The sequence below is a fragment of the Podarcis vaucheri genome (assembly GCF_965113315.1).
Source record: "Podarcis vaucheri genome assembly, chromosome: 16".
NCBI lineage: Eukaryota > Metazoa > Chordata > Lepidosauria > Squamata > Lacertidae > Podarcis > Podarcis vaucheri.
The window spans coordinates 30,681,750-30,697,068 of record NC_138754.1 but is presented as its reverse complement, the minus strand read 5'-3'; the positions used below and the strand labels follow the sequence as shown (position 1 = coordinate 30,697,068).

General features: G+C 46.0%; 1 protein-coding gene across 2 annotated transcripts; it reads left to right on the top strand.

The window, feature by feature from the left end:
- Positions 1-7: 7 nt before the first annotated feature.
- On the top strand, positions 8-14,012 carry UFD1 (ubiquitin recognition factor in ER associated degradation 1). 2 transcript variants are annotated; one of them, XM_082203423.1, is made up of 12 exons: positions 8-371; positions 2,464-2,596; positions 3,876-3,908; positions 5,728-5,849; positions 6,429-6,559; positions 7,974-8,046; positions 8,686-8,754; positions 9,602-9,667; positions 10,096-10,143; positions 11,388-11,476; positions 12,933-13,014; positions 13,888-14,012. In XM_082203423.1, exons 1-12 carry the CDS (start codon positions 369-371, stop codon positions 13,960-13,962), a joined length of 924 nt encoding a protein of 307 aa, XP_082059549.1. In that variant the 5' UTR covers positions 8-368; the 3' UTR covers positions 13,963-14,012. The 2 variants fall into 2 exon arrangements, with proteins under 2 accessions (XP_082059549.1, XP_082059550.1); XM_082203424.1 differs by lacking the exon at positions 8-371.
- Positions 14,013-15,319: the final 1,307 nt, after the last annotated feature.

Sequence of the window (15,319 nt, the reverse complement as noted above, 5' to 3'; positions counted from 1 at the left end):
CTGGGAAATGTGGTTTTTGTCGCCGTTGTTGTTAATGCCCGAACGAACGTGAGGGGCGCGATCCGGTTCTGGTTTTCAACACACGGAGATGCCGGCTTACCGGGCGTCGAGTGCAAAGGCGGCTTTTGAGTAAAGGTCGCTGATTTCCAGCCCCTGGGAAAGAAGTCCCCACCCGCTTCCCCCTTAGCCAAGGGATTCCGCCCGCCCCCCACCGCCCTTCGCTCCGTTTCCCTCGGCGCCTCACGAGGCTTCCTGTCGGCCTCGAAAGAGGCGAGTTGGCTGGAGCTCCCCGGCACCTGAGGAGACCTCTGCGAGAGGCCTGTCAATAGCGAAGGGGACGAGGAGGAGGAGGAGGAGACGCCACCATCATGGTAGGGGGCCTTTTGGGGGGGTCTTTCTTTGGATTGGGGGGGGTCTAATATTGGATGTTGGTGGTGGGAAATGCAGAGTCATCCTGGCTGTAAGGAATTGCAAAAGTACACACACACACCATCATCATCATCATCATTTATTATTTGTATACCGCCTTTGCACAGTTGAAAAACAATGCTCGAGGCGGCTTACAGCACAACAGGATTTACATCATTACAAAAGTCATAAATAAGCCACATCAAAAGAATACACAGCAAAATGGGAAACAGTTTCCATCAAAATCTAAAGCTCAGTATACAGCATTCATATCACACTTTAAAATGACATAGGTAAAAAAACAGCAGCAATTTGAACAAAATCAAAACGAAACTGAGCCCTCACACACACACACACACACACACACACACACCTACCTTTGTAGTTCTGTGGTACCTCGAAAAGTTATTAGGATGGGGGGGGGCGATGACAACTCATTTTTCCACTCAGATAATAATATACAGCTCAAAAAACCTTGCAAATCTTTTAGCAGGGACACTAAAAATAAGATCTGTTGTTTGATTGACTTTCTGACATTGCTCAGTTGTTGTTGTTGTTTGTTTATGATTAAAAAAATCAAAAGGAAGCCTATCGGTTCACTGATCTTATCTGCGGAGGAAGGATGATGTGTCAAGTACTGTCATTCACGTCTATGTGAGCCTCTAGAACGTATTTGGTATAGCTAAGCATTTCGCTCTGTCCTCAGTATATTGTATTTTATTTTATTGCTACGGCAAGTGGCGAATGTAAATAGGGTTTCTATGCACTTATGCCTTGCAAAGTAAAAGTAAAGCGACAACATGGGTGAAAACCACAACGAGTGAAAGCTGAAGCGCCCACCTTGGCAGTATGTTTAAATGGAACAAGTCATGCCCAACCCACTTAAAGGTTTAGATTTGCGGCAGCACACTCCCCATTTTACTTTTGTGTGTATACAGCACCGTAGCAGCAGTTTGCGCGACGGACAGTAGATTCAAGCAGGCAAGATCCAGAGAAGGCTGGGAAAAACAAAAACCCCATTAAAATCGAAATGGAAAAAGAGAGTTTTGACTAAAAATTGCCCCCAGGTCAAGTAGGAATCTTAACCAGTCAGTTGCCAGACCGGTTTCCTGGGTTCAGGGTAAACTATATGCAGATTGCAGTCTTACCACGAGAGCAGCTTTTGTGGGCTGTTGTTTATGTATTTATTTACATTTATACAGCTGCCGCTTATCAGAAATTCTGTGAAGTGAAATAATAAAGACAACAACTTTAAAGCACAGTGTACCATTCCTGGCCTGGGAAAGCCCAGATTCAGTCAGCCATGCTCTAAGAACCTCACTGTTGGAGACTACTGCAATGCGTTCTGCGTGGGGCTGCCCTTGAAGATGGTCTGGAGGCTGCCACTGGTACAGGATACTGCTGTTAAATGGGACAGTGAGATAGAATTATATGTGGTTGATCCTTAAAGCACTGCACTGGCTCCTCGTGAGCAACAGAGCTCAATTCAAGGTCTTGGTTCTCGTGTACAAAAGGTTGGAACAACTTGAGGCCCCGGGACTGGGCATATTGCTTTGAGGCCTACTTGTCTCATCAGTGAGTATGTGCTCCATGCTCTGGAAACTTCCAGACTGGATCATTGTAATGTGCTCTATGTGGGACTGCCAGGGATGATGGATGTTGTAGTCCAAGAACACCAGGAGACCCAAGGTTGAAGAACACAGAAGTTGACAGTACTAAGCTAGATAGACGAATTGTCTGATTCAGTATGGCAGCATATTATACAGTGGATGCTCGGGTTGCAAACGTGATCCGTGCGGGATGCACGTTCGCAACCCGCAGCGGCGTGTCTGTGCACACGCGGATTGTGATTCAGCGCTTCTGTGCATGCGCAAAGCACGATTTAGCACTTCTGCGCATGCAAGAACCCCAAAACCCGGAAGTAACCCGTTCTGGTAGTTCCGGGTTTTGGCGGGTCCGTAACCTGAAAAAACACAACCTGAAGCGTCTGTAACCTGAGGTATGGTTCTATATAACTTGCCTCTTCTAATTCATTCTCTTGTTTTTCCTCCCCAGTTTTCCTTCAATATGTTTGATCACCCAATCCCCAGAGTGTTCCAGAACCGCTTCTCGACTCAGTACCGCTGTTTCTCGGTGTCCATGCTTGCTGGACCTAATGACAGGTCAGATGTGGAGAAAGGCGGGAAGAGTATGTGCACATTTTTCTTTTTGAATATTCTCTTGAGGGCTAGATGGTTTTGTGTTTTGCAGGGAGTGGTACCTGAAAGAGCATTAAGCAACACGTGCTGGCTAAGCTCCCCCAAATAGAGAGCATAAGAGGAGCCTACTGGATCAGGCCAATTGCCCATCTAGTCCAGCATCCTGTTGTCATAGTGACCAACCACACGCCTGTGGGAAGCCTTCAGGCAGGACCCAATCACAAGAGCATTCTCCCCTCCTGCTGTTTCCAGCAAATGGGGTTCAGGAGCATTATCTGGATTATTGAAGTCTAAGGGCCACATTAGGGACGCGCTGTGGTCTAAACCACAGAGCCTAGGGCTTGCCGATCAGAAGGTTGGCGGTTCGAATCCCCGTGACTGGGTGAGCTCCCGTTGCTCGGTCCCTGCTCCTACCAACCTAGCAGTTCGAAAGCAAGTCAAAGTGCAAGTAGATAAATAGGTACCACTCCGGTGGGAAGGTAAATGGCGTTTCCGCAACCCCAGAGTCGTCTGTGACTGGACCTAATGGTCAGGGGTCCCTTTACCTTTACGAGCCACATTCCCTTCTGGACCACCTTCCAGGGCTCGCATGCCAGTTCTGGGTGAGGCCAGAGGCACAAGTGGATGGAACAATGAATGTAACGTTTTGCCTTTGTATGGTAGGATAGTTTCTACACACATGCACGCGATGACCCTCTCTGTCATCCTTCCAGACAAGCAAGAGGTATTTTCTGTGGTCAAGGACCCATTCCATCCAGTCAGAGGGGAAGCCTGGGGAGAGTTCCTAAGGGCCAGGTTGAGAGGCCTAACGCTCAGGTGGGGATCCTGTAACTCTCTAGATGTTGATGAACTGCAATTACCAACAACCCCAGCAAGCCTCACCAAAGATGAGGGGAGATTTAGTTCATCAACGTCTGGAGAGCCACAGGTTTCCCACACCTGACCTAGAGGGTCACATTTGGGTCACAGGCCTGGGGTTTTCCCCATCCCTGTGATAGCCTCATGTTGAGTCTCCCTCCCCACTGAAATGTGTAGTATATAGGATACTTACTCTCTTGGTTTTCACACACCATACTCTGAATCAGGAGAAGGAAATCTAGGTGTTATGACATAGGACATTGGATAAACTTCTCTGTGTGTTAATGTCTGCGGGCAGGAATTCAAAGGAGGAATATATTCTCGTATTAAAGTACACGCCTTGATTTTCCTGTGCTTGTTTTCCATTGCCATGCCATACCTAATCTTACTGTTAATTTCCTTTCTTCGCAGTAATTATGCCACCCTCTGCTTTGGATCAACTCAGTGAGTATCTTCTATTCAGCGTACTTATGAAGATGTAAAGTATATTCTCTCACTGCAAATGTTTTTAGTGTTTTCCGATCCACCTTTAATCGAGACGGGTTTAGAGACCCTCATCTTAATTGTTTTAATCTTGTATTTGTATGACAGCAATGCCGTCATCACGCCCCACTTTGGTTCAGGCCGCAATCCAGTTGTGGATCCTGACCTAGCAGTTAAAGATTAAGGTTATAGCTGGTTAAATCAGTAAGAAGCCAATAAGCATTTTCGATTGGTGACATATATGAAATTGCTCCTACGGTAACGCTACAGTTATTTCCTCTTGACATTCCATCCTATAGGATGTACAAAGGCACAAATAATGGTCACCTCTTGTCCCAACTTCTCCTTGCTCCAGAGTCACACAGTGCTCAGACAAAACTATTTTCCTGGTTTTTTTGCCATCACATTACACTGCTACTGAATTAATTTCACTGGCTGTCAATAAGGTACTAGCCTTCGTTCAAGGGGCTGCTACTGGTGTACAAAGCCCTATACAGCTAGGGACCAGGATGCCTAAAATGTTTTCTCACCCCCTTATATACCCAACTGTTATAGGAATTCTAAGGACTCACATATATATAAATCATGTGTTCATAAATCTACATGGCAAATACATACATAAGTATATAAACCACATTTGAAATAGTACAGGAGAGCAATCCTGAAGCCATTTTGACTCTTCCAGTGACCTCAAATATTTTCTGCAGTGAGGAAGGAAATGGAAAAAACCTTCCCATTGTCTCTTTGCTCACAAATCCTGTCTTAAGGGTGTATTTGTGCATGAATAGGGTGAGCCTGTGACCTGGTTTCAGGAACTAAGTAGTTAACATCTCAAAAGGAATGGCTAGGTTGCCCTGGCAAAGCAATCAAGTGACCAGTATCCTGCCAGACAGGATTTCTGTTGTAGACTGCCCCACTGTGATGTATTTTTGCTGTAGCCCACCTCTCTGTAGGAGAGGGTCTCCTGCAGATATCCCATTAGGAGCTCAGCTCTGTATGATTTTAGGTATTTAGGTCCCAAGCCAATTAGGGCTTTATATGTTGCTAATAAGGGACAAGGGTAGCGCTGTGGGTTAAACCACAGAGCCTAGGACTTGCCAATCAGAAGGTCAGCGGTTCAAATCCCCGTGACGGATTCAGTCCCTGCTCTTGCCAACCTAGCAGTTCGAAAGCACATCCAAGTGCAAGTAGATAAATAGGTACCACTCTGGCGGGAAGGTAAATGGCGTTTCCGTGCGCTGCTCTGGTTCGCCAGAAGCGGCTTAGTCATGCTGGCCACATGACCCGGAAGCTGTACGCTGGCTCCCTCGGCCAATAAAGCGAGATGAGCACCGCCACCCCAGAGTCAGCCACAACTGGGCCTAATGGTCAGGGGTCCCTTTACCTTTATGTTGCTAATAACACCTGGAATTTGCAACGCTTTCAGGGCTGGTGTCACATGGTCCTATCAAGATTCCTCACTTACCATCCTGGCAGCCACATTCTGCAATAACTGAATCTGTCTTCAAGGGCAGCCCCATGTAGAGTACATTACAGTAGTCCAAGCAGGAGGCATAGGGATACTGTGTTTAGTGTGGCGGCGCCTACTCCTTGGAACTTGGAAACCAATCCAGTCCTGTACAAGTTTTGTTGGACGCAAATCATACTGAGTTCAGCGAGGCTTACTCCCAAGTAAGCAAGTGTAGGCTCACAGTCCAAGATTCTTTATGCGAGCTTCAAAGAAAATTCTATTTGATATAATGCAGTGCTTCTCCCCACCCCCACCCCCATTTTTCCCTAGGCCGGCTTAATATCACCTATCCTATGTTGTTTAAACTGACAAATAAAAATTCCGACCGGATGACGCACTGTGGCGTGCTTGAGTTTGTGGCCGACGAAGGCATTTGTTACCTTCCACACTGGGTAAGTAGACCCCTTGATTCTCTTCTCAACTTAAAACTTCTACAAGGGTTATATGAAATGAGTTGCCCTCTTGTTTTTTTATTTTTTTAAAAAATCATTTCACTATAGCGCAGGCTCCTGCTGATGTCTCAGACAAACTGCGGATAGACTGTACATTCCCATCACAGAGCTACAATTCTCAGAGTAGTTTATACTGTTGGTCCCTCATCCCAGGGAACTCTGGGAATTACAGCTCCGTGAGAGGGAATTAAGGTCTCCTGACAACTCTCAGCAACTTAACGAACTACAGTGGTACCTCGGGTTAAGTACTTAATTCGTTCTGGAGGTCCGTTCTTAACCTGAAGCACCACTTTAGCTAATGGGGCCTCCAGCTATCGCCGCGCCGCTGGAGCACGATTTCTGTTCTCATCCCGAAGCAAAGTTCTTAACCCAAGGTACTATTTCTGGGTTAGCAGAGCCTGTAACCTGAGGCATCTGTAACCCAAGGTACCACTGTACAGGCCACAGGATTCTTTGCGGGAAGCTCTGAGTGTCTCCCAAGCCATCATTTGAGCACCTGTCTTTGCTTCCTTTTGACAGATGATGCAGAACTTGCTCTTGGAGGAAGGGGGCCTGGTGCAGGTAGAGAGCGTCAACTTGCAGGTGGCGACGTACTCCAAATTTCAGCCTCAGAGCCCTGATTTCCTTGACATCACCAACCCCAAAGCAGTGTATCCTTTTCGTTAAACCTCAGGGGAAGCCGCAGAGGGTGGTTTGAGCTGTGGCGCCAAGGAAGGAAGATGAATTGCCTTTTTCCAACAAGGAACCTCAGGACCAAATGTGGTTCTCCAGGGCTGTCCATCTGGACCTTTGGAACTCTTCCCAGCATGCACTTCCTCCCCAGGCCACACCCCTTCCTGTCTCTTCTTTGGCCTGGCTGACCCTGAGGGTCACGAAGTCCAGCCCCATGCAATGCAGGAATATGCAGGTGACCCATGTGGGGGTTTGCACCTGGGCCCTTGGCATTATCAGCACCATGTGCTAACCAGCTGAGCTAACTGCGAGAAGCCAAGTTACAGGGAACCAGGCAGAGGGCCTTCTCGGTGGTGGCACCTGCCCTGTGGAAGGCCCTCCCACCAGATGTCAAAGAGAACAACAACTACCAGACTTTTAGAAGACATCTGAAGGCAGCCCTGTTTAGGGAAGCTTTTAATGTCTGATGCATTACTGTATTTTAATATTTTGTTGAAAGCCGCCCAGAGTGGCTGGGGAAGCCCAGCCAGATAGGCGGGGTATAAATAATAAATTATTATTATTATTATTATTATTATTATTGGCAGAGCCTCTGAGTGTACTGAGGTAAGAGTTGCATTATCTTCCCTCTGACCTTGCCTGCCATTGGCATGCAGCCCCAGAAGGTTACTTAGGAGAGAAGGTGGCCCCTGGGCTCCAAAAACAGGTGCTATCTGAAAATGAACAAGGGCCAGTTCAGAGACAGCTTTCTCTGATGTAGCCTCACTGACTTCAGTTTGCAGTGGACGCCAGTGACACCGATCTGTGTGTCTCCTTTTCAAAAGCTGGTAACATGCCATGAGCTGGAGACTGAGGAGGGGAGAGTTTATCTTATGAGAATAAGATGTAGGAGAAAGTTGACAGGCCATGTTATTCTAAAGCAGATTTTCTGCACCATGGAAGTTGGGTGTCTATTTATTTTCAGGCATCTTTCCCCCGCTCTGCAGTCAGAAAGGCTCCCAGTGTGGCTAGCGTAAGATCAATAAAGAGTAAGCCCCCCCCCTGCCAACAGGCATAGCACAAAAGGAAAATGAGTGAGGAGGGAAGATGGGGGGGGGGGAGAACGCCAAGCAAATGCAGGCACTGGTTCATATAATGACCAGCTAGAATAGAAAGCTGTTCAGGGAGAAGAGGAGCCTGACAGAGCCAGACCCAGTGAAGTGTTCCTGCTTCACCTCTCTTCCTCTGCTCTAGCCCAGTGGAATGGCAGCCTGCCAGGTGACAATTGAAGGAGAGAGGGAGCCTCAAGGAGACGGGGAGGGTTAAAAGCAGCTGGTGTTGTACCTGCAGTTGTGAAATGTAACCTTTTACGCTACCAGCATGGTTTGTATTTCAATTTAACATCCTGTAAAGATTGGAAAACGCGCTCAGAAATTTCGCTTGCCTGACCACCGGAGATGTTATAGCCATCAACTACAATGAAAAGGTAATACATTGCCATTTAAAGCGGAATAAGCTATACCTCTGGGACTCGGGTGGCGCTGTGGGTTAAACCACAGAGCCTAGGACTTGCCGAACAGAAGGTTGGCGGTTCGAATCCCCGCGATGGGGTGAGTTCCTGTTGTTCGGTCCCTGCTCCTGCCAACCTAGCAGTTCGAAAGCATGAAGTGCAAGTAGATAAATAGGTACCACTCTGGCGGGAAGGTAAACGGCGTTTCCGTGCGCTGCTTTGGTTCACCAGAAGCGGCTTAGTCATGCTGGCCACATGACCCGGAAGCTGTATGCCAACTCCCTCGGCCAATAAAGCGAGATGAGCGCCGCAACCCCAGAGTTGTCCACGACTGGACCTAATGGTCAGGGGTCCCTTTACCTTTACCTAAGCTATACCTGAGGAGCCCTGGAGGGAATGATTAGGCATCATAATCCAGAAACTTGTGCGTGCATCTATCTGTGCATTTGATAATGCATCCAGGGCTGTCTCCTGGTTTTTAAGTGGATTTTTAGGTGACTTTTAGGTATTAGATTGAATTTAAGAGCTGGCATGGGGCAGGTCAGTGTGCGAGTAAAAGAGTAAGGCAACTTGATAGAGATTATATTGATGATGAGATTGGCTGTCTTTTTTTAGATCTATGAGCTTCGAGTGATGGAGACGAAACCCGACAAAGCTGTGTCCATCATAGAGTGTGACATGAATGTAAGTGGGAGATGGGCATCTTCACTCTCACTGACCGCTTAAAACAGGGGTTGGGAACCTTTTTTTAAGTCAAGGGCCACATTACTCCAGTGGAAAGCTGTCAGGGGCCTGTGTTCCAATATAGCCCCCCCTCCCCCAGGTATTTCCCATGGGTTCACATTCCCATTGAAATATATTTAGTTTTTAGTAACTCCGTCCATGTTTCACTTTAATTTTTTTACAGACTTTTAAAAACAGCAACCAAGTTTGTAAGCCCATTATCTCTCCTGACTGTCCGAAAGTGAAAAAGCATCTGGTGTTTCCAGCAGAATGATGCAAAACCCGTCAATGCACACAGCTGGATTGCAGGTCCTGCCTTGCAGCTTTTAAAGGCCTCAAACTTCAAAATGCAATTGCAGAGGCAAAATTCAGGATGTGAATGCAGAATGCACGGGCTGCTTTTTGCATTTTCCCCCCCAAGTACCACAAGCCCACTGGATCCCCTCCTCTGTTTTGATCTTCTTGCAGAGGAAGGAGCTACAATTTTGCACAACATCAAAACCCTTCCCCCTTCCGACTGATGGTCTTGAGGGGGGTTCCAGAGGATCCCGTGAAATCTGGCTGCAGGAATAATAGCTTTAATTCTACTTCTGGGGAAGGGCTAAACCACTTTGGTAGAATAAGGGAGGAAGCCATTTCTTAGGCATGTTGTTCCTGTTTCTTACCCTGATTGTGAATTTGATATTGACTCTATACCCAGCCAGATGGGCGGGGTATAAATAAATTATTATTAATTATTATTATTATTATTATTATTATTATTAATTGTTGTTGTTGTTGTTGTTATGATTATATTTTATTTATACAGGTGGATTTTGATGCACCCTTGGGTTACAAAGAACCAGAGAGACAGACACAGCACGAGGAGTCCACAGTAAGTGGCCTTGTATATTCTTCTCTCTTTTTACTTGCTTTTTCCTCCCCCCCCCAAAAAAAAAGAAACCCCACTCAGAAGAAGCTGTGAATGCGACAAATAAATTGATAAAGCTGGTTGTCGAGTTGATTTACTTCTTGCTTTTCATTTTCTTGATTGAGTTGGTCAACAGAGCGGTCATTTTGTTGGAAGATTCAGGATTTCTTCACAAAGTGCATAATTAAACTGTGGAACTCACTCCCACAAGAGACAGCGATGGCCACCAATTTGGATAGTTTTTAGAAAAGGATTAGACCATTTCACTGTCGGTGGATATATTCCACCTCCACTGTCGGAAGCCATATGTTTCTGAGCACCAGAGTTGAGTGGAAAGAGTTCTGTGGAGCCATTGTAAAACAAGTCAACTTGTTTCCCCGCTTGCTTTCCAGGATGTGGAGGCAGACCATAGCGGCTATGTGGGTGACCTGGGATTCCGTGTAAGTCTCTTTGATTAATTAAACTATGTTTATTAGCTGCTTTTTAAGAAATAACAGCAACAACAGTTTTATTTATACCCCACCCATCTGACTGGGTTTCCCCAGCTACTCTGGGTGGCTTCAAGCACATACAAAAACATTTTTAAAAAGAACTCAAAGCTACTCACAAACACAAAGATTAAAAATAGATATCAAACATCCCACAAAGGGGGACTCAACACCCTCTGCATCGCCCCATATGAAGGAAGCTGTTTATAGATATTACAGCGAACCCACTGAAATGTTTCACTTATGCTAAGACTTGCAGCATGTTGAGAATCCAGATTCAGAATATACCGTACTTTTCTGTGTATAACACGCCCCCATGTATAAGCCCCCCCCCCTATTTTGGGGGACTAAAAATTAAGAAAATGGGAGATTGCACAGAGTTGTTGAGCTTTTTTCAGGGGGGGTTGTCGAAAATCACTCACCCGCCTGGGCAACGCTAACACTTGTGCCTTCTAACGTCTGTTCCCTCGCTGGCAGAAGTAGCCTATTGCCCGCCCAATTGCCACAGCAATACCCAATCCAACGCCACCCTCTGCCGCAAACACCAATAACACGCTGCAGACCATCTCTGGCTCGCGCCATCAACCAATCCCACGTCACCCCTAGGGACTACCCATGTATAAGACGACCCCCGATTTTAAACATAATTCTTCAGTAAAAAAACCCCAAATAGTCTTATACAGTGGTACCTCAGGTTAAGTACTCAATTTGTTCCAGAGGTCCGTACTTAACCTGAAGCTGTTCTTAACCTGAAGCACCATTTTAGCTAATGGGGCCTCCTGCTGCCGCCACGCTTCTGGAGCACGATTTCTGTTCTCATCCTGAAGTAAAGTTCTTAACCTGAAGCACTATTTCTGGGATAGCGGAGTCTGTAACCTGAAGCATATGTAACCTGAAGCGTATGTAACCCGAGGTACCACTGTACACGGAAAAGTACAATAGATATAATTCCTTTCCAAACCATAGAACAGTTGCAGTCTAATGGGCAGCCTCTTAAAGACAATCCTTAGTAGAGTTGTTGTTCTTTTTCTGCTTAGTTTCCTTGGGTGATTGCCTCTGGGGATTTCTTGGATAAATTGGATCAGGACTGTTCAGGTGGATATAGGCGTCATCCTACACAGGCCACGACTTGAGATGCTCCATTTTACGATGATGATGATTTCATGATGATGACTCTGCCTTTCTTATCCCTGCAGGCCTTTTCAGGATCTGGGAACCGGCTGGACGGGAAAAAGAAAGGCGTCGAGCCAAATCCTTCTCCAATTAAACCAGAAGACATTAGAAGGTTGGTTTGCCTTGATGCAATTCTGTGTGTCCTCCAAGTGAAATGACTTGGGCCGTTTCCATCTCTGTCTGCAGCATTGCCATGGCTTCAGTATTTGTGCGAGTTGGATATTCTCGCTTGGAGTATGGTAACATGGCTTGGAAAGGAAGAAAAGAAACAGCAGCTATATCGGAAGCGGGAAATCTCAGGTCCAGGAGGCAAATGTGGCCCCCAAGCCTCTCTATCTGGCCCTTAGAACTCTTCCCCAGACCACACCCCATTATGGGTCCCTGCTTCACCTCCTGAGAGTTTTTGCCTGGTTAGAATGTGTGTATTCATCCCTTTTGCTTGTCTGGATGGAGGACAGAGAAGGGTGTGTAGAAGCAGGTCTTTAGTGGTTAGGCTAAGAATGAGCAACTAGCTCAAGGTCACCCTGTTTGAACCCAGGTCCTCTCTGGTCAATGTCCAGCAGGCTAAAGAAGCCCCATGTCACAACACTTCTCACTGTGGATAATATTGTGACCTTACCTTCCCCAAACCTGGTGACCTCCAGATATTGTGGACTAAAACTTTCATTTATCCTTCACCCTCAGCTGTGCTGGTTTGGGAGTGATGAGATGTGCAGTCCAAAACATCTGGAAGGCACCAAACAGGGAAACGCTGGCTCATTTGTTTACAGCGGCAAGTCTCGCACATGCTAGGATAATGCGTTTCAACAACTCCATCTGATATCAACCTATGACTTAAAGATGCCTTGTGAAGCTATGTGTTTAAAATTGCTGATCCACCAGGAACCAGTGAGGGGGATAATTACTCTTTCAGTAGAAGCCAAGCAAAAGGAGACAGCTGGACCTGGCTTCTGAAGTGCACTATCTATCTATCTATCTATCTATCTATCTATCTATCTATCTATCTATCTCACTATCTATCTATATACAGTCAAACCTTGGCTCCCAAATGGCTCCATTTTCGAACGATTCGGCTCCTGAACACTGAAAATCTGGAAGTAAATGCTCCAGTTTTCGAACATTTTTCAGAAGCTGAACATCCAACACGGCTTCCACTGAGTGTAGGAATCTCTTGCAACCAATTGGAAGCTGTGATTCAGTTGTCAAGCATTTCAGAAGCCAAATGGCTGGCCATGCCTACCTTTAGGAGACCCCATCCTGTTCCCGGCCTCCAGCTTTTCCATTCTCCTTCACCCGCCTAACCACCAGTCAACATTCTGAGCATGCTCAGTCTTCATTGAATTGTTTTTGGGTCCTCTCATCACCCCAGCTTAAAAAATATTAGAACCCAAGTAAAAAAAATTAAAAAAAAATCCTTCTTTCCAAGCAGGAGCAAACCCTTAACTTCATGCTTTTTTCTCGATTTGATTTGGATGTTAATCTTTTTTCTGTAAATTGTGAGCTGGCTCCATAAGGCAGAAGGGAAACGAATATATGAAGCACATGTACCTCATTTGTCTCTTCTGCAGAGGGATTCCCAACTATGACTTCAAAATTGGCAAGATCACATTCATCAGAAATTCTCGGCCGCTGGTCAAGAAAGTAGAAGAAGTGAGTAAAACTGTACCTTTTTCACTTGAGGGACCCAGTGAAGGGACCCGGGTGGTGCTGTGGGTTAAACCACTGTTCCGCTTGGGCTTCCCAATCAAAAGGTCAGTGGTTCGAATTCCTGCAACGGGGTGAGCTCCTGTTTTCGGTCCCAGCTCCTTCCAACCTAGAAGTTCGAAAGCACACAGTGCGAGTAGATAAATAGGTACTGCTCCAGCGTGAAGGTAAACGGCATTTCCGTGCACTGCTCTGGTTTCGCCAGAGGCGGCTTAGTCATGCTGGCCACATGACCCAGAAAAACTGTCTGCGGAAGCGGACAAACGCCAGCTCCCTTGGTCTGTAAAGCGAGATGAGCGCCGCAACCCCAGAGTCGTTCACGACTGGACTTAATTGTCAGGGGTTCCTTTACCTTTACCCTTTCTGTCCCCAGTGAAGTCATCCCATTTGCAGAAGGCCTTCCACCTTTGTAGTGGAATGTTTTCTCTTCCGTCCTGCTCTGCCCCACCCAGCCCTGTTCATGCAGTGTTGGTTAAGATCAGCACTTAAAAACACCACCCAAAGAATCTGACAAGAGAGCTGGGGAAGAGATCTTGGTCAGTCACAATACATCTGTTATTTGCACTGCACCCAAGACAGACCCTAAAACCTGTTTACCTCGTGTAATTTTGCATTTCTAAGCATTTTCAATAAATAAGTAAATAAGCAGAAGTCAGCTCAGCTGAAATCACAGGATCAATGCAAAACTGGAACTACTCATGGGGCCTGAACAGGTCGCTGCCTGAAAAGCCCAGGTCTTCACTTCTTGCATGTCTAATAATGAATAATAATGTGAGTTTATAAAGTAATGTTTCCCATTACCCACCCCTCTGTTTTCAGGATGACTCTGGAAGCCGCTTCATTGCCTTTTCTGGAGAAGGCCAGTCACTCCGCAAGAAAGGAAGAAAACCGTAGCTCCCGGAACCAGGAGTTGGTCGGGAAGAATAAAATAACACTGCAGCGTTCCTGACTTATTTTAGCTTTTCTTTTGTAAAAGGACGTTGTATTGGGGGGGTGGCGGCACTCTTGTTCATATGCAACATAAGGACATTCTAATCTGGTTCTGCACTTTCAAATGAAGTGTGGTTCAGTGGGTTTTACTTAGTAGAACATTGTAAGTTGTGTGTTGATGAAGACAACTCTGGTAACACTGAGCAGCAGAGACACGAAAAGAATGTGGATTTCTGATGGTCCCCCTGGAAGGCTGTTTTTTATTTATGGCAGCAAAGGGTTCTTGAATAAGTTGCTTTCTTGTATGTTAACTTCCCACACTTGGAAAATAGGCATGGTTTCCTTACAGTTTAGGGCAGGGTTTTGGAAGCCTTGTGGGCAACCTTCCAGGGCCCACATGCCAGTGTTGGGCAGGGCCAGAAGCAAAAGCGACATGTATGAATGACTGGTTTTTGTACTCTTACCTTTGAATGCCTTTGTATGCCAGAACATCCAACCATTTGATACCTGACCTGCACTGTGAAGTGTTACAGCTCAGGTTCAGGTTTCTTAGCTAGAACTAGATGGAATAAAATTAGTGGTTTACATGCATGTGGAATGGATGGTAAAGGTACGGTTTCTTAATAGTCGTCCTGGTTAAATAAGAAAAGCCCTGCTTAAACCAAAGGCCTATCTAGTCTGGCCTCCTGCCCTCACAGTGGCCAGCCAGATGCGTATGGGAAGTTTGTAAGCAGGACCTGAACACAACGACACTCTCCCCTCCTGTGATTTCCAACAACTGATAATTCAGAAGACAGTGGAGCTAGAACCATAACTACCAGGGTTAGTAGCCATTGATCGTCTCATCCTTCATGAATGTTTCAGCATAAATAAGCAAAGCAAAGTTTCTACCTTCTGATGGCTGAAGAAATGACCACACCATACTGTTGTGTTTTCATATTGTGCAGTTAAATCATGGGTCAGCAACCTTTTTCAGCTGTGGGCACCATCCCTCATACCATGTGGGGGGCCATACTATATTTTGGAAAAAAAAAATGAACGAATTCTTATGCCCCACAAATAACCTAGAGATGCATTTTAAATGTTGTTAGCCGCTCTGAGCCCGGCTTCAGCTGGGGAGGGCGGGATATAAATAAAATTTTATTTATTATTATTATAAAATAAAAGGATATATTCTACTCATGTAAAAACATGCTGATTCCCGGACCGTCCGTGGGCCGGATTGAGAAGGCGATTGGGCCACATCCGGTCCCCAGGCCTTAAATTGCCCCTGAGTTAAATTAAGTGCTTAGGCAATTACACCACTATGCCTAAGTTGCCA

Excerpts from the sequence above, each read along its gene's own strand:
- UFD1 (XM_082203423.1), top strand. Across the intron at positions 5,850-6,428 it reads TTTGTTACCTTCCACACTGG|ATGATGCAGAACTTGCTCTT; the intron begins GTAAGTAGACCC and ends TCCTTTTGACAG. Across the intron at positions 9,668-10,095 it reads CACAGCACGAGGAGTCCACA|GATGTGGAGGCAGACCATAG; the intron begins GTAAGTGGCCTT and ends CTTGCTTTCCAG.